General features: G+C 38.6%; 1 protein-coding gene across 1 annotated transcript in view; it reads left to right on the forward strand.

Annotated features, from left to right (window-relative positions):
• The window catches only part of LOC106994547 (putative uncharacterized protein encoded by LINC00305), a 70856-nt gene extending 48571 nt beyond the window's left edge, over window positions 1–22285 (forward strand). The window contains exons 4-6 of the mRNA XM_077975018.1: window positions 1782–1845; window positions 2396–2557; window positions 21878–22285. Coding sequence (XP_077831144.1) covers window positions 1812–1845; window positions 2396–2557; window positions 21878–21978 — 297 coding nt within the window. The 5' untranslated portion in view covers window positions 1782–1811 and the 3' untranslated portion in view covers window positions 21979–22285. The remainder of the gene's footprint in view (window positions 1–1781; window positions 1846–2395; window positions 2558–21877) is intronic.
• The last annotated feature ends 1552 nt before the right edge of the window (window positions 22286–23837 follow it).

The raw sequence follows: 23837 nt of genomic DNA on the forward strand, positions 1-23837 counted from the left end.
TGGATATTAAGTCTTCCTTTTAAAATATATGTACTATGTCAAAGTAGGGGTGCATTATAAATAGAGACTGCTACTAATTCAGTTGCAAACTGTAACTAGCTTTCACTTTATATTAACGCCCAGAGCAATACGGAACATCTTACAGCTTTGCACAACTTCGAACTTATTTGTGTTCCGAAAAGCTGTACGTATGTTAACAAGGAACCACAGAACACACCTTTTTTGTGCCGTTTGACTGGCAGACTTTGCTGTGTAGAACACATCAAGTATTCAGGAAAGGGCAACTCACAACTTGAAGGATGCAAACATTACAAAATCCACCACCTGCAACGAGAAACAAGGATCCCAGTACCTAATAAAACCAAGGGGCTGGTTTTTATTCTCCCTGATGGTCAAAACCAAGTCTTTGCACTCAGTTTCGAGTTCCTGTCATTACACGTTAAATCCTCTGTGAAATCCTACTACAGGAAAAAGACAAGGTAAACCAAATGAATTCAGGTGACCAGCTAGCAAAGAAGATTTTTATTTTCAGGAGTGACATCATTTTAAAGCTTAAGAGCAACTCTCTCACTGTCGGTGCCTCTTCCACCTCTGGGTCTATCCCTGCCTCAGCAGCACCTTGCATCTTACCACTGAAACCTGTACTTAGTTCTCAGCAGGTTTTAAATGTCTGCTGACCTCTCTGATTCTCCTATGAGGCTATGAGTTTCTACGACTGTGCCTTATTCATCTTTTCACCCATCACCACCTCACTCAATGTTTGGCACAAGCCCAGTGATTAATAAATAGGACTTTTAAATAAATGTTTAAAATCACAAATTTAGAGAGTACACATGTATGAAATGTGACCATATTTAGGGACCATAGAATACACCAGCAAAACATTAAAAGTAATGTTTCCAGGGATATAGCATTATATATATATATATTTGTTTGTTTTGTTTTGTTTTGTTTTTTGAGACGGAGTCTCACTCTGTCACCCAGGCTGGAATGCAGTGGCCGGATCTTAGCTCACTGCAAGCTCCACCTCCCGGGTTTACGCCATTCTCCTGCCTCAGCCTCCCGAGTAGCTGGGACTACAGGCGCCCGCCAACACGCCCAGCTAGTTTTTTTGGTATTTTTTTAGTAGGGATGGGGTTTCACTGTGTTAGCCAGGATAGTCTCGATCTCCTGACCTCGTGATCCACCCGTCTCGGCCTCCCAAAGTGCTGGGATTACAGGCTTGAGCCACCATGCCTGGCCTTTAATATATTATTATAAGGAATATCTGCTTTTTAAATTACAATATTTGTACCTCTTCAGACAGTAAAAGTAAACGAATGATTGGTGATAAGAAGGAGAAGATCAACAGTGGAATAGAGACAGGATATCTTCTCCTCTTACTGATTTGAATAATATCCCTCTATATTCTCTCTCGTCAAACAGCCCATTTTCCTTCTATTCCTGGGATGACCGAGGTTCTTTCTCCCTCAGGTCTTTCTCGTTCCTTACATTGCACGAAACTTCAATGGTCCTTGTCACTTGGCTTAGTGCCTTGACCCTACCAAACATTTTTGTCAAATTTAAGCCAGCAGCACACGTAACTTCTGAAAGAGGCTTAGGGTCATCTAAACCATGCTGGGTGCAAATAGGGGACATGTCTAAGGCTCTTCAGGTTCAGGCTTTAGATGAGCACCGATTCACACGGAAGAATGGGGAACTTTTACACTCCCGGGGTTACTCACTTTCGTTGTGTTTTGCAGCATTCACTGAAAATAACTATTTTCTTTTTTCACTTGCAGGATGAAAAGCATCTGGTCCCACCCCTGGATATGATCGACCTTCATATACGGTGTATTATACATGGTGAGTAACCATTTCAAATTCCTTCTTTAAAGTAACAAACCTAAGAAAACAATTAACCCTATTTATAGAGTTTTTCATAATTTGTTTCCCAAATTAGAATGTTACTTATGACTAGGTCATGAACTCACTTCAAATTTTCTACTTCTCTTTCAAGATGGAGAGCCACTGATTGAATACAGAACTGGTGTGTGATCCATGCCAATGAAAAAAGAATTACCCTCCTTCTCGTTGCATTCTGCACTCTGGGTTACACTTCTAACTGCCATGATTTTTATAATAACAGAACTCACTCCTGGGTCTTCATTTACTGCTGTACCTCTGAACACAGTTAGGTTTATGAAGAGCTTACAAAGGCACTAGGAACTAAGAGTTTTAAAATCTGAATATTGACATAGCAGAAGGCTTCAGATTAGATGGATAGTTTCAACTTTTTTATTTCTAGCATTATCTTTAAAGAACAATGTTGGTCAATAATACATAATAAATCTTTAATTTTGTTGTTGGTTAGTTGTTGCCACCTTGCTCTCCACCCTCTTGTCCCTTATCTCAGTAGCCATCTCTGCGACCTGCAAAGATGAAAAGGGAAAGCAGGAGGTGGAAACTGGTCAGGAGCCTTCTGGTTTATCAGTCATACTTGCAAAGGTCAAATGTGCAAAGCGTCAGAAGACAGTGGTTAGAGTGAGATTCTACACGCTGTCAATGAGGAATAAAGGTAAGTTCAATATTTCATGAAACAAAAAAGTTTTTTTAATTTATTATAAAGGAATGTTTCTGTAGCTACTTTTTTATTAGTGTTCAATACGAGGACTTGAAATAATATTACTTCTGATAATAGAGTATGTAAAATTTTACTTTTTTTTGCAATCTAAAAGCTCCCTCTTCTGACCATGTGGAGTAATTCTTTATAGGCTCTTTTTTTAAATGTTCTTTATTTTTTTTTATTTTGTATATATTCTACTTTAAAAACCTTCATAAGTCTTAATAGTAAGAATAAGCAAATCTGAAATTATAAAAAAGACACCTTGTGTTCAAACTTTGGACTGAAAACATAGCAATTACAAGTTTTACATTATTGTTTTCCTCCAAAGTTACAGTAAGTTGTATTTCTAAGACAATAAGAATCCCTTGTCTTGAGTAGTAATTATAAGCTGCTTTTTGTGGCAAATATTGTGTTATTGAATCACCAATGGTGGGGCAGACTCTTTGGTTTTTACAAAATGACATAATTGTATATAATATAAGTCAAATACAGAAAATCTTGAAAATATACAAATAGATTTAATTCACGGCACATTAATTCAGCTATTAGCATCTTTAAAAATACATCTTTTGTGGCTGCATAATATTCTATGATAAACATATATTACAACTTTCATAAATAATCACATATACTTATATCCAGTTATAATGATGGAAATATCATTACACTAACATAACTTTATAAAGTCCCTTGCAGAAGCATTATGCAAACTTACAATTCTGTAGACTGTACAGGAGTTCTCACCATGTCCTCCAGAATTCTTAGCATTTTAAATATTTACCAAATTTATTAATTTTAAAAATGCTATTTAAAGTTTTATTAGAGTCATATAAAAATGTTATTCATCTAGTTATTTTGGCCATTCTTCTTATTATTGTACTTCTTTGTGAATTAATTTTGTGTTCATTAAACATTTTTCTAAGAGGGCATTCAAGATTTATTTGGGAATTTCAGTAGTCCTTCATATGTTCATTAAATATTTTATTATTGTGTTCTTTAACTCTAACTTATTATGTTTTGTAATACAAAGGAGATTTTCATATGTCATATAGTCAAATCCACCTTCCTGAATGGATATATTTATTCCTATATTATATTCATTAATTTTTGGTATGATTGTTTATAGTTAGTGTTGTAATTCATCTAGAATTAATTTTGTTGAATACTGTAAATATATAAATAGCATTATATTTTCCTAACAGTTAACGCTCAACAACATTTAATAAATAAATTCATATTTATTCAATTGATTTTAATACCAACTGGATTATACACTATAAACTTCTGTGCATGTGCCTATTTCTGGTTTTATTATTTTCATTTATTGATTTCTCCATCTAGTCAGCTATATTAAGCATTTTGACAGTATAGTTAAGTCACTTTTTATTATCCCTGTTTTTCAAAATATTTTTGCTGTTTCGAACATTGATAATTTTACATTTTAGAACCATTTTGCCAAGTTTTTAAAAATTTCTATGATTTCTAAGTTTTTTGTTGGAATTGCATTAAATTTGGGAAAAATTGATATTCACACAATCCTGAGTCTTTACATCTAAGAGTAAGGACTAAATCTTCATTTCTTCATATCCCTTCAAGTTTTATGCTATAATGCATAAAGATTCTTACGTATATAGGCACTTGCTTCTTAAGTCTATTTGAGTCATCTTATATTACTATCTGTAAACTCTCTCCTTAGTAAACTCTTTTAACTAGTATATAGGAAAGTTTTATTCATTTTTTAATTTTTTTTTATCAGGACCATTATAGAACTCTGTGAGAATTCTTCAGGCATTTTTCCCATTTTATTGTTGAAATTCCAAATATTCATAGGGAAAACTGAATTTTTGTTCCCTTTAATAATATTCCCATGTTTCATAATTTTTTCCAGATACTCATTGATCTCTTTTTATATGAAGGCTTGTGTATTTCTTCAGCTCGTAAAAGTCCTTATTTCATATCTTCAAATAATTCCATTTTTTTAGTCTTTTATTCAGAAACGTTGATTTTGTATATATTGAAACTCCAAATCTGTTCTATCTGCTATTTCTCTCTGATCTGTTTCTTTTCTCCACCCACTTTGTTTGTGTTCTGTTAGGATCCTCAAGTGAGTTTTCTAGCCAGTAAGTAAAAATTCTGCAGTGTTGGTTCTGTTCTTTAATGACGAAATGCAGTTGTAAATTCTAAAATTGCATTTTTAATTTTCTTAAATTATTTCACTTCATTCAGATTCCTTTTGGCATGTTTTTAGTTTTCAGATAGCTCCTGTTTTACCTCAGTCTCATAGGATTCCGTGTCATTTTTCACGTCTTCTATTAAAAAAAAATAACTCCTCTTGTCTTATATTTTAGTGAGATCATAAAGCAGGTATTGCGCAAATATAATTTATCTTCTGTAATAAATCTCTTCAAAACTAGTTCCTTCCCTGGATGTGGAATACTATGTCCCTCTCCTTATTTTGAGCTGCAAAAATCTTTTCACAGGCCTCCTGTTGGCTGTTTTCTATTTACACATCCTTGAGAAAGGAGAGGTCCCTCCTAGCCTCGTGCTTGCCTGTAAATAGAGTAGGAGGATTATCCTTGTGTCTCCTCACTATCCATCTGCTTGCTGTTAGAAATCGTCTCTCAAATTTTAAGCTCAAAAGGGGTATTTTTTTTGTCATCCTTGCTGTTTTAATTTAAAATTGCTTTGCCCTTTTAGTAAAGCCAGCAGCCTAAAAGAAATAGGGAAGATTCGTAACCATGATCAGTCAAGGCCAATTCTGCTCAATCTCTTCTCTGCGTGGCTCAGAGGTCAGTTTTCTGTATCCAGATTTGTTTGTCCTGGTCTCTATGACAGGTACACAGATTGAGGCTTCTTGGGAGTCTGCTTGTCCAGAAAGAAATTCTTTTTTTTTTTTTTTTTTTTTGAGACGAAGTCTTGCTCCGTCCCCCAGGCTGGAGTACGGTGCAGCTCACTGCAAGCTCCACCTCCCGGGTTCAAGCGATTCTTCTGCCTCAGCCTCCCAAGTAGCTGGGATTACAGACACCTGCCAACACACCTGGTTTATTTTTGTATTTTTAGTAGAGATGGGATTTTGACATGTTGCCCAGGGTGGTCTTGAACCCCTGATTTCAAGTGATCTGCCCCCCTTAGCCTCCCAAAGTGCTGGGATTACAGGTGTGAGTTTGGCCCAGGAAGAAATTTTGCTTTACCAAGGGAAGGCTCGCTGCTTTAGGGGGATGCCTGGTTCACCACCAGCTCTCTGCCTGGTTCAGTCATGCTGGAAGCTCCGGACATCCTGGAGGATCTGCCCTGGGCTTATCCTTACTCCCCAGCAGCAGAAGTGATTCTGAGGGTGCTGTGCTCTCTGCCCACTGTCAACCCTCACCCCTCCCTTCACCACTCCAAATAAGGGAATATCCATGGGGTGCTGCCAGGACTTGCTTTCCTTAATTTCCATGTTTGTATCATCTCAGAAGGGAACCTTGTGAAACAGTCTTCATCAGTGCTTTTGTTCAATTATCCTCCAATTGCTCTCTTCCAGCAGAAGTTATTTGCACTTTCTCTCAGATGATAGACTCTTTTCCCTAGTTTTCAGTAATAACATTTCTTTTAGTTTGCTATCATTTTGGCCATTTCGCAGGAGATCTAGGAGGAGATCAATGAAATGCCTGGACTCCATCAAGTTTCATCTTACCAAAATGCCATTCATTCAATTCTTCTCCCACAGACACCAGGTATAGCTGGGGATTTGCATTCCCCTGGTCCAGAATCCCTTCAGCGGAAAACTATTTCCCGTCTTTTCGCAATTGAGAGCACTTTTCTATTTCTCATATTCTGTGTGCACCTCTTTCCAATTAAACTGTAACTTCTCTGAGTAAAGGTGGGGTGACCAATGCCTCCTGGTTTTGCTAGAACCTCTCCTGTTTTGAAACCAAAAATCTCCTGTACCAGAAATCTTGTAAACAGGGATGGGTGACTATGCTGCTCAAGTCAACATATGCTCTATCTTTAAGCCCCTCCCCAGCTCTAATCATTTAAAACTGTCTTGCCTATAGCAGAAGTTAATGACAAATATATTAAATGAGTCACTTTTCCCCATGGCTACAACCCCCTATGACTACAAGCACATATTAATAGGGTAGGATTGGCTGGGCACGGTGGCTCATGCCTGTTATCCCAGCACTTTGGGAGGCCGAGGTGGGTGGATCATTTGAGGTCAGAAGTTTGAGACCAACCTGGCCAACGTGGTGAAACCCCATCTCTACTAAAAATACAAAAATTAGCCAGGCTTGGTGGTACACGCCTGTAATCCCAGCTACTCGGGAGGCTGAGGCAGGAGAATGGCGTGAACCCGGAAGGCGGAGCTTGCGGTGAGCCGAGATCTCACCACTGCACTTCAGCCCGGCGACAGAGCGAGACTCCGTCCCAAAAAAATAAATAAATCAAATAAATAAAAAAATAGGGTAGGATTAGCCTGCAACTGCTAACCAGAGCACCTAAATGAACTAACTGGCAGTCAGGTATATTCATGTGGGGAAGTCGTGAACTTCTTGTAATAAATAAAGTAGCCTGGTTGATTATCTCTAGACACTTACACATTTTTTTTAAAGTCCTCTTCGCTGGAGTGGATTCAGACATACTTACTAATAACAAAGTATGGGTGAAATGATTCCTTTAAGGCTAATATTTTTATAGACTCACTATGATGCCATTCAGTAGATATGCAAAATATATTTTCCAAAAGCATTGGTGCCTCAGGCTGTCCTCCACGGCCATTTAAAACATTATATTGAATTGCTTACTGGATGTGTGATAATACACTAAATGTGCTTTGAGACATGTTCTCTGTCCTAAAGAAGATTTTGTTCAGAAGGAGTGGTTAAGAGCTGTGACTGTTTACTGCTTCCCCACAGCCAACTCAAAATCAGCCCAAGTACATCCTTAATGAAATGTATTCTGAGCAGCTTCTCATTTCTTAAATATTTTAAATGACTTTCCCTCTTTAAATAGGCAGAACAAGTCTTGCTCTCGGCATAATCACTGCACGCAAGCCACAGAGAGTTCACTTGAGAGGAGAAAATTCACTGGGCCCTTGGTGAAGATCCACCCCAGTATTATTCACGCCTCACCTCTGTTGGAGGGGTCAAAGACCAGGGGAAAGGAAAACATCCCATCATCCTTAATTTGAAGAATCAGATTAGTCAGCAAATGTTGTTTGTTTGTTTGTTTATTTGTTCGTTTGTTTGAGATAGAGTCTCGCCCTGTCACTCAGACTAAAGTGCAACAGTGCTATCTCAGCTCACTGCAACCTCCACCTCCTGGGTTCAAGTGATTCTCCTGCGTCACCCTCCTGAGTAGCTGGGACTACAGGCACCCGCCACCACGCCCAGCTAATTTTTTGTATTTTTAGTAGAGTAGGGGTTTTACCATGTTGGCCAGGATGGTCTCGATCTTCTGACCTCATGATCCGCCCGCCTCAGCCTCCCAAAGTGCTGGGATTACAGGCACGAGCCGCCATGCCTGCCTGGCCTAGTCAGCAAATGTTTTACAAACCATAACAATATGCAGGAGACAAACTCATGAAAGCAGCCACGCAGTTGCTGTTGAAAAGAACGTGAAACTAGAAAAGGCACCCAGTAAGCACCAAAGAGAAATGAGGAGAAACAAAACTTGTGAGAAAAGCCAAAGGAGGTGACATGGGTGAAATTATCCTAAGGGAAATGTTGGTTTTTCAAACATATTTAAGTTTCCTAAGGGCAGAAATTGTGCCTTATGAACGAATCCATTTTTATTCTTATACCTCAGTGCACCCAATGCATAGGAGTGGTTTTGTGTGGAAATAAGAGATCAAGTTAAATAAATACCACTATCAGGGCAGAGAGTCTCTACTTAAATAATTTTAAAAGCCCTTTCAATATAGCACAGATTATACAAGCTTTTTCTCTGGAAAACTATGTAGGTGTGTGTTTACATCCTTAACAGGACTTGGAAATTAATCACGTATTGATTATGGAGTGACTAATTAATCATTGAACCAAACTTCCCACAACTATATCATCTGCCTTCAGATATATCTAAATATAGCAACACTGGGGCCGAGTATGGTGAAATGAAGCAGATTTTATGTTAGCACATGAGCTTTGCAGACCAATGGTCTGATTTGAACCCCAGGTCTGTCACTTTCCAGCTGAGTAGCCTTGAACATTACTTGACCTCTGTAAACCTCAGTTTCCTGATTTGCAAAATGAGGATAATAATAACTCCCTGGCACAAGGATAGCTTTATGGACATGGGACCTGTGCCATCGCACAGAAGGGCCCACACTTGATCTGAAGTTCTACTGTACTCCTCCTGAAATTTTTAGTAACGATTATCTTTGAACTTGTGTGTTGCACACAAAGTCCAACGAAACAGTGGAGCATCCATGTGGGCCGAGAGAGACCCTTGCTGCCCCATGTGCACACTGTGTGGGCAATGCTCCATGAGCACAGAACTCAGGTGAACACACAGTGTTTGGGAGTTTAAAGAGACCCAAAGGAAAGAAAAGGAAAGCATATATTATGTCTATCAGTAAGCACGGGACAGACAGCCCAGAGAGGTCGCACCTTCTATTTGAACCAGAACCTGCTTTCAATTCAGAAACAGGCAATGATGTTCCAAGAAACATGAAAAACCAGGGAACACTATCATGTTATTTGTCACTCATTTATTTCCCTGTATTAGTCACCCACTTAGTTGACAATGACCACGTAGTAGAAAAGGGAAAGACAGGGCAGCACATACCTCCTTTTCTTGTCAGTCCTGCCTTATTCATAAGTAAGTCAATGGCAGAAAGTGTTGGTAAATGCTAATCAAGACGTGAATTAAAGACAGTTGAGTTAGTTTTGTGCAGCATTTCCACTGGTCTGGTAAGAAAGAAATACATACCCCTGTGTAAGCTACGAAACATACATGGTGTCGTGTCAGTGATTCCACATACAAGTTAAATGCTCTAATATTTGCATTTAAAACTGGCATCATACAACATAAAGATGAATGATACAATTCAGGCAGATAATTTACATTTTTATTTTTTTACTTATAACATCAAAAAGCAAATAAAAAATACCATGACACATAAAGAGAGACTGCAGAGGAAAGGAAGAAGCTTCATATTTCAGTACCATTATCACATCATTTTCCGAATACTTGAGCAAGGGGCCCCACATTTTCATTCTGCACCAAGTCCTGCAAGTGATCGCTAGTGGCACATACTGATCAATTGAAAAAAGCAGGTATTTTTCTCACATAAACCCTTTCGGGTAACATTTCCTCAATTTGCCTGATCATAAAAATCACCATTAGCACTATTGATAGTAGCACAGATTACACAAACTCTTTTCTGGAGAACCGATATTGTAGGTGTGTGTCTGCATGCTTAACAGGAGCACCAGGAGAATTTTATTATCAAGTAAGTACAGAAAATGCCTCTTTAGAAGAATGAGGTTGTGAGAGATGATATCACAACTTTCTATTATTTGATTCTTAGAATTTTATTCTGTGCTTGGCAACTATTGTAATTTGCCTCTAGTATCTATTGTATGTATGATATTTTCATATTCTACTAAAAAGCTCACTTAATGCTTTCTGCTTCCAAACACTTAGTGATATTGCCTATAAACTTTTCCACCTAAGTTTAATGATAGCTTCAAAAAAATTGGCCTCTTCCTGCCTATTGAAACATATGCCTCTATTCTCCCAAATGCACGTTTCCATCCATGTCTTTGAGCCCACTATTTGCCCCTTAAGTATTTTCCCCTCTGCCTACTGTGTGCCTGTCTGGAAACAGGCACTGATATGGTTTGGCTGTGTCCCCACCCAAATCTCATCTTGAATTACCACGGGTTGTAAGAGGGACCTGATGGGAGATAATTGAATCATGAGGGCAGGTCTTTCCCATGCTGTTCTCGTGATAGTGAATAAGTCTCATGACATCTGATGGTTTTATAAGGTGAAGTTTCCCTGCACAAGCTCTCTCTTTTTCCCTGTTGCCATCCATATAAGTCGTGACTTGCTCCTCCTTGCCTTCCACCGTAATTATGAGGCCTCTCTAGCCATGTGGAACTGTAAGTACACTAAACCTGTCTTTCTTTTGTAAATCACGCAGTCCTGGGTATGTCTTTATCAGCAATCTGAAAATGGACTAACACAGGCACAATCCAGGATAATTCATTTCCTGCCTTTCCCCTACTCCTTACTTCTGTAAATGACATTTCTCAGGCTACTTTGACAAGTTGCTTTCCCTTGGGTTTAGCCAACAGAGAGCCTACAGAGCAGTGGAGGGAAAAAAAAGCCATCATGTGTGTTTGCGCTGTCTCTGTATTAGTCCATTTTCACACTGCTACATACTACCTGAGACTGGATAGTTTATAAAGGAAAGAGGCTTAATTGACTCACAGTTCAGCATGGATGGGGAGGCCTCAGGAAACTTATGATCATGGCAGAAGGCAAAGTAGAAGCAAGCACCTGCTTCACAAGGTGGTGGCAAACAGAGAGGAGTGAGCATGGGAAACTGCCCTTTGTAAAACCATTGGATCTAATGAGACTTACCCACTATCATGAGAACAGCATGGGGAAAACCGTCCCCGTGATCCAATCACCTCCCACCAGGTCCCTCTCTCTGCATCTGGGGATTGCAATTCGGATTACAATTCAAGATGAGATTTGAGTAGGGACACAGAACCAAACCATATCAGTCTCTATCTCTGGAATTACCTGTATCTTCATGTCTCCTACTTCTTCCTGACAGTCTATCCTTCTGTGATCATAGCTCACCACAGGTAGCTCTGTCTCCTTGGCTCTGGTAACCCCATATTCCCCTTGTGCCCCTGCCCTAAGGTTGGTCCTGTTTTCTGTTGATGTTGACTTTTGGTCACCTTCCTGTCCCTTTTTTTTATCTGTTTAACTTTTTCAAGACTTCTGCAGCTAATCCTCCCTATTAAATATCACCTCTCATTATACCTGGCACAGGCTTTGTTCTCGTGATGAGGTCCTCCACCACTGCAATCTTCAAAATGCAAGTTTTCCAAAAATTATGTAACACGTAGTTTTTGAGTATCTTAGGAGGGCATGACACTGAAGATACCAAAACGAAGAAGACATAGTCCCGTTGTCCTCAAGGAACTTACAGTCTCATGGGAGGGAGACAAATCCATGTATGATTACAATATGGTATTTTGGACAAACACATCTGCTCTGGAAGCACACCACATGGACATGAGTCCTGGCTCTACCACTTACTGATTCTGTGAAGGTGGATAAGGCAGGCACCCTTCAAGAAGGATTTTGTGCATTGAACTAAAGAGCTAGACTGGGAGGTACTCTTTGTACACATGGGAAATATTTAGGAAGATTGCCCAAGCAAGAGCACTGAGATGCATGAAGAATTTCTGATCAGTTTCAGGGCCACTCTTTAGAACTGTACTTCCATATTTCAGGATGGTGGGAGAAGAAATAAGGAGATGGAAGCAGAAGAATTATTTGGCCAGTAAGGTCATCTGGAATTACTGGTCAACTGGAGAGGGAAAAGAAAGAGTTGAGAAAAATCACAAATTTCTGGTTATTTAGGAAGTCATTCATGACTGCTCCAGAGCTGCCTGATCTTGCTTCTCTCTGAATTTCTATTGAGTAATGGTTAGCACCAGACAGTAACTCATTTCCTTATCTCTAATTCTGTTATGTATTCATCAGTGACCTCCCTCCACCCAGATCAAGAAATGGAGCCTTAAAGACAAAAGCAGTACTATATTTTTCTATACCCTAGAGTGTTCCCTATAATATTTCATATATAAAGGTATTTAATAGGTTTCTTTCATGAATCTATGTTTTCAAAATATATTTCAAAAATGTTATATCACTATAAGCAAGATTAAGTAACAACATCAAGAATTCAATAAGGTAACTCTAAATTTTTAGCTTTCCAAAATATCAACTTACTAAATGTTAATTATTAAATGGAATAAAAATGCAACTTACTTTTGAGTTTGATCTTCTATGGTTTCAGTTTAATTTTACTAACCATCTTTAGTAATAAAGAGCTGCTAATGGCATGATGATTAGAATTCAGAGAACCAATTTGATTGGATTTTCTGACTAAGTAGACTAATGTTAACTATGCAATATGATGCATAATAATCTATCAAACCCCATTTTTTAGCTCTCTTTTAATGGAGGGCTAACTGCATGATTAGAAAATGAAAAATATAGTTTTTCAGGATTCATTTACTGTAAGTTGACTGAAATTGAGTAAAATAAAACCCAAGCCTATTTGCCTTACAGATGTTATTTCCATGTGTATACTAATTATTTCCTAATATCGATTTGAGAAACTGTAATTTGCTTTCACACTTAATCAATGGAGAACAATATTTGGATCAGAATTCTTTTTGAGTAATATCATAATTGCCACATTATAGACCCTCTCTTTCCCTTTTCTTGCTAGCGATATGAGGTTTCTCTTTCCTACTAAACTGTTTAGCCTGTTTGGAATTCATGTGACATTTTACATGGAAAGAAGTGTGAAATGCCACTTTCCATACTGCTACCTTATAAATTATTCATCCCTGCTGTTTATCAGGCAGCTTCTGCTTATAGATAAGAAGTCACCTCTCGTTTGCTGCACACATCATAGGGGCCTAAACAATCAAAAATAGTGTGCAGTCTGCTAACAGAGCAAGGGGAAAATCCAAGCAAGAATCGTTTGGAATGAGACTCTTCCATCGTGAAACAAGCCCCACCAATCTTCTTTGACATGCAGTGATAATATTTAGCTTGCTAAAGTGCATAGCTGAAAGAAAGATGCACACTCTCAATAGAGGACAGACAACAGAGGGTAAACTTTCCCAATCCTGAAGGGTAGCTTTAGTGAATCAGAGGTCAAATGAGCAACTATTGTTACCCTTTCAAGCAACCTTAGAAATTTCCAAAGCTACAACTATCAAGAAATTCTCTATTTGTTTTTTCAATCTTTGGAAAATATGACAGTGATCCTATCCACATTATCTATTATCCATATTGTTTTTCCTGTGTAGAAAACAATTTTCCCACTGTGGTCAGGTTTTGATATGACATATATTTTGATCTAGAATATCCATTTTTTTAACCAACTTAACATAAATCTATTGGTAAAAATATAACAGCATCTTTATGCACTTGAAAGCATAATGGATTCAAATGAAGCCTATGAGAGGAACGACTAAATTTATTATGACTTTAAGTGATTATTAGTGATAAAAATACCACTGAACTAACTAGAACATTTTTGGGCCAGCTCAGTCTTCCCCATAGAGAAACTTTCTTCACTGGTCTTAATTCAATCCTAACTTTGCATGCAGTATAGGATTCGAGTTTATAAATCTCATTCCACATTTTACCAACCCACAAAATGCATATGTTAAGAACATACTCTGTGTGTAACAGTATGTTAAATGAAATACTATGGACAACTGCAAAGAAAGGTAAGACACACAGTGGAGGGCCTTCTTAACCCCCTCAGTTTAAGAAAGGCAATTCCCGACCGGGTGCGTTGGCACACACCTGTAATCCCAGCACTTTGGGTGGCCAAGGTGGGTGGATCACGAGGTCAGCAGTTTGATACCAGCCTGACCAACATGGTAAAACCCCGTCTCTACTAAAAATACAAAAAAATTAGCTGGGTGTGGTGGTGGGAGCCTGTAATCCCAGTGACTTGGGAGGCTGAGGCAGGAAAATCTCTTTAAACCATAAGGCAGAAGTTGCAGTGAGCCGAGATTGCGCAACTGCACTCTAGCCTGGGCAATAAGAGAAAACTCCATCTAAAAAAAAAAGAAAGGCAATTCCCTTTTATAGATTAAAACAGCTTCCTTATTAGCTAATGGCAGAGTCTGCACCAAAAGTCAAACTTGCACTCTTTAAAGCTAGAGTTGCCCCAATGTCTTCTTTTGAGACTGCATGCTGCCTGGGCAGATAAAAATGACACATACAGCCAGGCATGGTTGCTCACACCTGTAATCCCAGCACTTTGGGAGGCTGAGGTGGGTGGATCACTTGAGGCCAGGAGTTCAAGACCAGCCTGGCTAACATGGTGAAACTCCATCTCTACTAAAAATACAAAAAATTAGCTGGGTGTGGTGGCAGGCGCCTGTAGTCCCAGCTACTCGGGAGGCTGAGGCAGGAGAATGGTGTGAACCCTGGAGGCAGAGTTTGCAGTGAGTCGAGATCGCACCACTGCACTCCAGCCTGGGTGACAGAGGGAGACTCTGTCTCAAAAAAAAAAAAAAAAAAGAAGAAGGCATTATGTGACCAGAGTCAACTCTCCTTGAATGCACATCCACATCCACAATTTTTTCATAGAGCAGTAGTCACTAATATTCCACACTATATGTGGTTGATGACATCATTTGGCACTGATTCTTCACACCTCCGTGTTCTCATACTTTTTTCCAAACAACGGCTCAGCCACATACCTGCTTTGATGGACCTGATGCTAGAAGAGATGAAGCCTTGAAGAGTTGTGCTTGGTTATTATTCTCTTGCACAGCTACAAGCATCATGAGAAGACTGGCTCCTATCAGGTGAAAGATAGATGTGGATGAGTTTCATCAGCCAAGTTTAGCCTAGACCATCTAAGCCTCAGCTGCCTAAGTGAGCACAGCCAAAATGAGCAGAGCCCTCCAGGCAAGCCCAGTTTGGATGGACGAACCCTGCAGAAGCACGAGAAATGCATGTCTACTGTTGTTTGCCACTGACATTTTGTGGTTGTTTATTGCAGAGCAAAAATTTATTGATAAACCATGAAAGATATTCAAATGATGCTATACACTGACTGTTATAATATGAAGTAAAATATCCAAAAGTATGAAGGCTAAAAAAAGAGGTCAGTAACATTGTTTTTTAATTTTTTTAACTTTTATTTCAGGTTCAGGTTTGTTACTTAGGTAAACTTGTATCATGGGGGTTTGTCATACAAACTATTTCATCACCCAGTTTTGATGCCTACATTTTATGTACTCACTGCATACAGCTTAATGAAGTGGGGTCTTATGGGGATAGAAAGGATAAAAAAACATCACCCCTGTTCTCAGGAAGCTTAGAACTGAGTTGATACTATATGCCATATACATGAGAAAAGAGACAGGAAAATTCACTCAGCTATTTCAATGCAGAAATTGCCTTTCTTGGATCACTGCATATGAGACACTGCCAGGCAGATTAAGAGAAAAGGGAACTAGCTTCAAGGTGTGAGAACGCAAGACATCTGGATGAGGAGAGTGTGTTTTTTGTGGGTGCTTCCACTAACAGCCTGCATGCAAACCATGGCGCTGCAGGGACTCGGGCCACCCCAGACTCCCATTTCTTTAGCGAAAAGAGAAGCCCAGCATGGGGATCCTCCCGACAGGAGCTTTCACTGGGGAACAAAGTGCGTGTCTAAGAAAATGGGCTTTTCTTCTTAGGTAATGACATTCGAGTCAGATTCAAATTGCTAAATACAAATCGTAACAAATCAAGGTTACCATCAAGCAGGTTTATAATTGTCACTTTAAAAAAGCTGCTCTAAATAGATTCCCTTTGAGCATTATAATGAGAACGAGGAATTTAGGAAGAGCTCTAACAGGTGCTAAAAATTAGGATCCACTTATGCTCCACGAGAAGAGAAGTGACAGCAACTTGGACATAAGGGCATTAAAAGGGGCCCATGCTCCTTTTCTCTGAGTTTCCATGTGCAGGTCAACACCACTTGGTTCTTTACCAAGGGCAAGACTTGCCAGACAGGGCTAGTGCGTAAAGTTCCTGGTGTGACTGTTAGTGCTGTCATGTACTTTTTCTCTTGGCTGTTTGTCTCAAAGTTAATAGCACGTACAGTGTATTGAAGACTATAGATTTTAAATGCATATTGCCTAGGTAAAGACCAGACGGTATGAGAACTTGGGAAGAAACACTATTGCTGGAAATCAGAAGTGTCAGGCACACTAATAGAATTATAGCCAGCGGGAACAATGGGGTATCACAGTGAGGTTTCTGAAGAGCCAGCCTTAAGTGGACCAGGAAATCCATTAGGGGAAAGCAAGCGGAAGCTGCAAAGACAGTGGTGGGAGAGCTCCTCCGTAGCCCCTGTCTGGGGTGAGGAATGACTGCATTTTCACCACTTCTTTGGCTAAATATTCTAAAGGTCACTTTAAAAATATTTATTAAAGGGGAGGGGAGTAAAAAATTTAAAAAAGAAAATTAAAGTAGGATGATAAAGGGAAGGTGAATGGCTAAAGAGACTAAAGATTAAGGACAAGGTAAGGGAAAATTTAATGCAGTAAAATTTTTAACACAATTTAAAAACCCAATAATATTAAAAAGTTAAACTTTAACCATCAAATCAAGCATGAGTTAGAAAGTTCTAAATGTTTTATCTGGAATTTTTTTCAAATATTTTAGAAACAAGAATTTTAAAAGGAGAAAGATTAAAATGAAAGAAAAGAGAAGCAAGAAGCCTAAAGAATGAACAGATGAAGTTAACTGAAATGGAAACAGAAAATAAGCATATAATAATCAGCATTTAGAAAGAGAACAGAAAGTTCTAAAACTGTGTTGAGAAACTAATAAAACAAAACAGATCATTAAAGAAACAATATAGTCAGTGTCGGGGAGAAAGAGGGAACAAGACTGGAAAGGGGGATAGGTTGAGGATAGATATAGAATTCACACTGTCAACAGGCCAGTTATGTGAATTCCTGGTTAAACTTTGTGCAATCCATTTCTGTCTCTGCCACTGTAGCTGCCCAAAGGATTCTCCTTGCCCACTGCCCAGATAGAGCCTATTTATCTAGACAGGGGAACTGCAACAGAGAAAGAATGCATTTCACACAGAGCCAGCTAAATGAGAATCTGGGGTTTTGTTACTCAAATCAGTCTCCCAGAAAATGTGGAGACTGAGGTTTTTTAAGGATCATTTGGCAGGAGTGGGGAGTGTTGATTGGTTGGGCCATGGATGAAATCATTGGGGCTGTTGGTAGGTTCTTTCTGTTGTCTTCTATCCCTGTTCTGTTGTCTTCTGTTCCTGATTGAGCCAGATTACCAGTCTAGGTGGTGCCATCTGGTGCATCAGAATGGCAATGTCTGAAAAAAATGTCTCAAGCACCAATTTACAACAGTGATGTTATCCCTAGGAGCAATTGGAGAAGTTAGGAATCTTGTGACCTTTGGCTGTATGACTCCTAAATCATAATTTCTAATCTCGTGGCCAATTTGTTAGTCTTACAAAGGCAATCTGGTCCCCAGGCAAAAAGGGATTTTAGTTTAGGAAAGCACTTTCATCACATTTGTTTCAAAGTTAAAGTATAAACTAAATTTCTCCCAAAGCTAGTTTGGCCTAGTCTCAGGAAGGAACAAAGGCAGCTTGGAGGTGAGAAGCAAGATGGAGTCAATTAGGTCAGATCTCTTTCACGGTCATAATTTTCTCACCGTTTTAATTTTTGCAAAGGCAGTTTCACCACTCACAGTCATATTCCTCTTAAAACCTCAGGACCAAGATTAAAAGAGGCCACTTTTCCCTCCACCTTCATCATAGCCATGCTGTTTTTTTATCTGTTTGTTTTTGGGTTTTTTTCCCCAGCTTGCCCAGAGAAGAGGCTTGCCAAACCATGTGGTCGTGTCCACCCGGAGGATGCAGCTTTCTCCACTGTGTACAAGGGCGTTATATGGACTAGCTGTCGCCCCAGATGTTTTTTTAAATTGTTCACATCATCTCACATAATATTTTCACAGTTTGGGCTTTTCAAAATTGAACTTCCTAAGTACTTAACTACTCAAATTCTTTTAATCCAATATTTATATGAATACCCAAAATAATCAAGAAATGAAATCAAACAAGTATGCTAAACAAAAGCCATTTGAGTTTCACAATAAATAGTTATTTTATGTGCAGCAAATAAACCCAGGGAATTACTAATGTTGGTATCTTTTGAGAACATTTTTTTCCTTTGTGACTTTGGTTTATGCAAATAACTATATCTTATGAGCTCATATCCTGAAGCTACAACTTGATGCCTGAGGATTGATTCTTGTATTCCCTTTAATCTTCCTCCAGTCTGACCTGGTACTTACATAGTTTAATCCTTGCATTAATATTTTAATATAGATTTGATTTGGATTGAAATGAGCAAGAAGATTCACTGGAATCTATCTAAAGAGATTACTTGTGTGATTTCATTTTGCTACATTAGTAGTCTGTGATAGATATACTCTATTTGCAGAGTACATCTACCTTCAAATCAAGTGTCTTGCCAAAAGGCAATATGACAGCTAAGCTTGAAGTTCATAAAAAACAGCTATTTGGTTCAGGAAAAAAATAAAACAACTCACAACTTTCCACTAAAACCAAGCCTGCTCTTCTTTTCCAGATGGATTATATTGGATAAATGTGTTTATCCCTATTTTCAATACTTAAACACACAGACACACACAGATAATTTGTATCTTGAGACCAATTTCTTTTATCTGTCCAATGAAAAAATTGGACTAGATACTGTTTTTTGTTTTTAAAAAATAAAAATAGTTTTCTTTTCCTTTTATTAATAATTCATGGTTATGACAGAAAAGAAAGAGATTTAAAATAAGTGAAGGTCATTCTAGATTTACCAATAAAAAATATTGTTAATATCTTCATATATAGTCTAACAGACATGTTTTGCATATGTGTAAATACACAATTATATCTTTTAAATAATTTTGTACTACATATTGTTTGATAACATCTTTCACTTATCACTGTATTGTTTATATCAGAGATTATCTTTTAATTTAATATACCATAAATTATAAACCTAGCTCCAATTAATGTACTTAAAATTATTTTCTAGTTTCTGCTTTATGAGTAATTCTATGATAATCATCCTTTTATAGATACCTGAACATTTATTCAGTTATTTTTAGAATCACTGCCTGCAAGTAGAATTTGTTTTTAAAAGTACACATATTCTAAATTTAGGTATGTATGAATTTTGAATCATTTGATCAAGTTTTTAAAAAATCTCTTGGGTTTTGCTTGAGGTCTCATTGAATTTGTAGTGTAGGTTAATGATCATTCATTATTAATTGGTTTCGCAGATATGTATCAAGTTCCTGCTATGAACCAGACTAACTGCTAGAGTAGTGGGAAAAAAGTCTTCCCTATGGAACATCTGCATAAAACCATGGGGGAGCCATAGCCATGGGCTCCCTAAACGTTTGCTGAAAAATCACTAGCATGGGGCAGATTGGTTCATAGGATAAAAGACATACAAACTTACTTACCATGTATACACAGGAGCCTTCAGGATGAAGATGCAACCCAAAAATAAGATATGATAGGTTATATACCATCCTGAGGCCACAGTAAAGAATGCAGACTCAGAACATGGCCAAAAGCAAGTTACGTTGGTAAATCAGGTTTAGTGGCAAGACAGGGAGAAAAAAAGAAGCTTGGCTGGCAAGGGGAGCCTTGCTATGTAGATGAAGCCTCCCTGAGAGAGAATAGATGGTAAATGTTTCTTTTCAGACTGTTGAAGATCTCAGACTCATGAAGATGTCAGACTCTCAATCCCTCCTGGATCTTGAAAGGTAAGAAACCTACCTGGGGCAAGGGGGGGTGGGGTAGTTGGCTATATAAATGAAGATTCTCTACAGGTGCAAATTTTCCCCACAAAAAATAGCTTTGCAAGGCCACTTCTGTTTGCTGGCCAAGCAGCAGCCATTTCAAAGTATGTCAAAGAAATAAATTTTGGGGTGAAATATTTTAATTTACTTGAAAGTCAGCAAACAGATAAACAACACAAAGTCAGGGTGTGGAGAGTCCTAGATGATAAGAGCTCTCAAGGTAAAGCAAAGAAAGGAGCCAAAGAGTGATGGGGTAATATTGTATATAAGATTATTGGAAAGGCTTCTTATATCAATACCGAATCATGAAACTGTCTTTGCAAAAATTATAACAGAAAATTATGACAGTGAAAATGATCTGACCTAACCAACTCCATCTTGCTTCTCACCTCCAAGCTGTCCTTGTTCATTCCAGGGCATAGGACTTTGGGAGGAAGTTAGTTTATAGTTTAGCTTTGAAAGAAAGATAACAGCCTTTTCCTGAAATAAACTCTCTTCTTGCCTGGGGACCACACTGCGTTTGTAGTCACAATGTAGTCACAAGATTAGAAATTACGGCTAGTCATGCAGCTAGAGGCCACAAGGTTCTAAACCTTCCGGTTGCTCCTCAGGATAACATCACTACCATAAAACCTAAGAGGGATGCTGGAGATATTTTCCAGACCCTGCACTAGATGGATCAACTGGTGCCACATAGTTCAATAAAATGGCTCAGCTGGTCATGTGACCCTCATCTAAGAACTGACTCAGTGCAAAAAGACTGCTTCAGCTCCCTATGATTTAATCTCCAACTCAACCAATCAATTCTCCCCACCCCATGGCCCCTTACTGTAACCACCCAAGGGGTTCACCTTGCCTGCTGCCTAGACAGAGCCAACTCATCAAGACAGGGGAATTGTAATAGAGAAAGAGTAATTCACACAGAGCCAGCTGTGTGGGAGATGGGAGTTTTATTATTACTCAAATCAGTCTCCCTGAGCATTCAGGATCAGAGTTTTTAAGGATAATTTGGTGGGTGAAGGAAGACCAGTGAGTTGAGACTGTTGGCTGGTTGGGTCAGAGATGGAACCATAGGAAATTGAAGCTGTCGCTTGTGCTGAGTCAGTTCTTGGGTGGGGGCCACAAGATGAGTCAGTTTATCGATCTGGGTGATGCCAGATGATCCATTAAGGGCAGGGTATGCAAAATATCTTAAGCACTAATCTTAGGAGCAGTTTATGGAGGGTCAGAATCTTGTAGCCTCCAGCTGCATGACTCCTAAACCATAATTTCTAATCCTGTGACTAATGTTGGTCTAGTCCTCAGGCAAGAAGAAGGTCTGCTTTGGGAAAAGGCTGTTACCATCTTTGTTTAAAGTATAAACTAAGTTGCTCCCAAAGTGAGTTCAGCCTATGCACGGGAATGAACAAAGACAGCTTGGAGGTTAGACGCAAGATGAAGTCAGTTAAGTTAGATCTCTTTCACTGTCTCACTCATAATTTTGCAAAGGCAGTTTCGCCACCAGTCAAATTATCCTCAAAAACTCCAGTCTCTGAATCCTGGGGGAGATTGATTTGAGTAATAACTCTGTCTCCCACACGGCATGGCCAGCCTCCTGTCGATTAAACTCTTTCTCTACTGCAATAATGTGGATTACTTTTGTTTGTACAGCATGCAGGAAAAAACTTTCAAAAGGTTACAACCAGAGACCTGAAGGAAGCAAGGAAGAAAGCCACATGGTTGTCAAAGAGAAGAGGAAAGGAGAACACTAAGCTGGATGACGTTCTCTGTTTCTTTGAAAACAGAGAAGATGACAAGTTAAGGAGAGATCAGAGGTCATACTATGAAGCATCTTTGGATAAATGGCAGGGACTTTGGAATTTCTTTTTGAATGTGAGCATAATCCATTGAAAGGTGTCATGCAGGGAAGTGGCAAAACACTTTTAAAATTTTTCATCTTTTCTTTCTGAAGTAGAGTTCACTCTCCATTTATTTGTCTTCCTTGATATCTCTCAATAGAATGTTGCAGTTTTAGTATTCTCCTATTAAACATTTGTTTAACTTTCTTGTTCTTCTAAATCATAATTTATTTTCATAATTAGTGTCTCCGAAATGCCAGAGTTTCTGACTAGGTCTGCTACTCACCACACAAAAAGCCAATCACTGAGACACAAGTATTGACAGGTAAGAAGGCTTTAATCAGGTGCTGCAGCCTAGTTGATGAGAGATTAGTCTCAAATCCACCTCCCTGATGGACTAAAATCTGGGGATTATGTAGTAGAGAAGAAATGTGACTATATCTGAGAAAATAGGAATCGGGGAAGGATAAGCAAGAGGAGTTGGTCAACAAGACACAGGTGGTCAGTTAGGCCACCATGATGGGTGAGGGATCTGGCATCCCATTGTCTAGATGTGGTGATCTCAGTGATCTTGTGAGTTTTAGCTCCTTGATACTATCTGGGAGGCCTGAGGGTTGGTTTCCTAAGAAACGAACTCAGGTAAGAGAGAAATGTCACTTTCTTAAGTTTCATGACTAGGAAGGTCAATTTCTATGTTTATTCAAAAAAACCCATAAACATCAGTTCTGTGGGACAATTGGGTCAGTTTCATCAGCATTTTAGCAAAAAACATCTTATAGGTCCCTTCAGTAGTTAATTCGCAGGGTCTGTGAACACTGTGTTGTACCAATGATTCATAAGTAAGTCTCTGCAGATCCATTCAAGAACATAAGTTTCTAGGGAGCTAGGGAGAACGGTCTGGGATTACCTTTATGTCTGGTCTGCTCTAGTCACCTCAGAAGAGACAGGAGGACAGATTCGAGCACATTAAAATCAGATGAGCTGTACCTTCCTCTTAATTTTGCTATGAATCTAAAACTGCTCTAAAATAAATAGTATTTTAAAACATCAGATGAGTGCTTTCTAGGAAAACTGTGACCTCCTCCAACAAACTCTTACAGTTCTCTGGCTCTGGTGGACTCTGGTTCTCAGGCCCTTAGATCTTTCCTAAATTAAATACCTTAGATCAGCATCCCCCAAAATATATGTGGAGGCTCAGATCCTAAAGGTCTGGATTCTAATGTGCAACAAAATTTGAGAATAACTATTCAAGACTAACCTTTGATCTCCTACTTTTTTTTGGAAGATCCAGGATTCCCTATCACTGTACTAACAGTAATCAGGACAGGCCTTGGAAAGCAAGTAATCTGATTGGAGTTGCTCAACATGAAATTGCCATGAAGTTAAGTTTCCGATTCAGAGAAAAACAGATGAAGAGAAATTCAATATCAAATTTTATTTAGGCCTTCATTTATGTGAAAAAAGATATATGTATTTGTGATCTAACAATTTTATTTTTATCCTTATAATTTTCTAGGAAACACTCTGGGTAAAATTTAGAAAATGGTACAGATAGACACAGAGCATACTGGAAAGGCTATACCATGAGGTGATACTTTGAAGGATAAGACCTTCTGAAGATGTAGAGAATAGCTTACTTTAATGAAACAAGAATGAGTTAGTATGGGAGAAGGCCTGGGTTCAAAGCTCTAGTCACTTAACTTGACAAAACCTTAGTTTACTCAGCTGTAAAATGGAGAAATAACAGATATGTCTTTTATAAGATTTGTGTG

The sequence above is a fragment of the Macaca mulatta genome, chromosome 18 (assembly GCF_049350105.2).
Source record: "Macaca mulatta isolate MMU2019108-1 chromosome 18, T2T-MMU8v2.0, whole genome shotgun sequence".
Classification (NCBI taxonomy): domain Eukaryota; kingdom Metazoa; phylum Chordata; class Mammalia; order Primates; family Cercopithecidae; genus Macaca; species Macaca mulatta.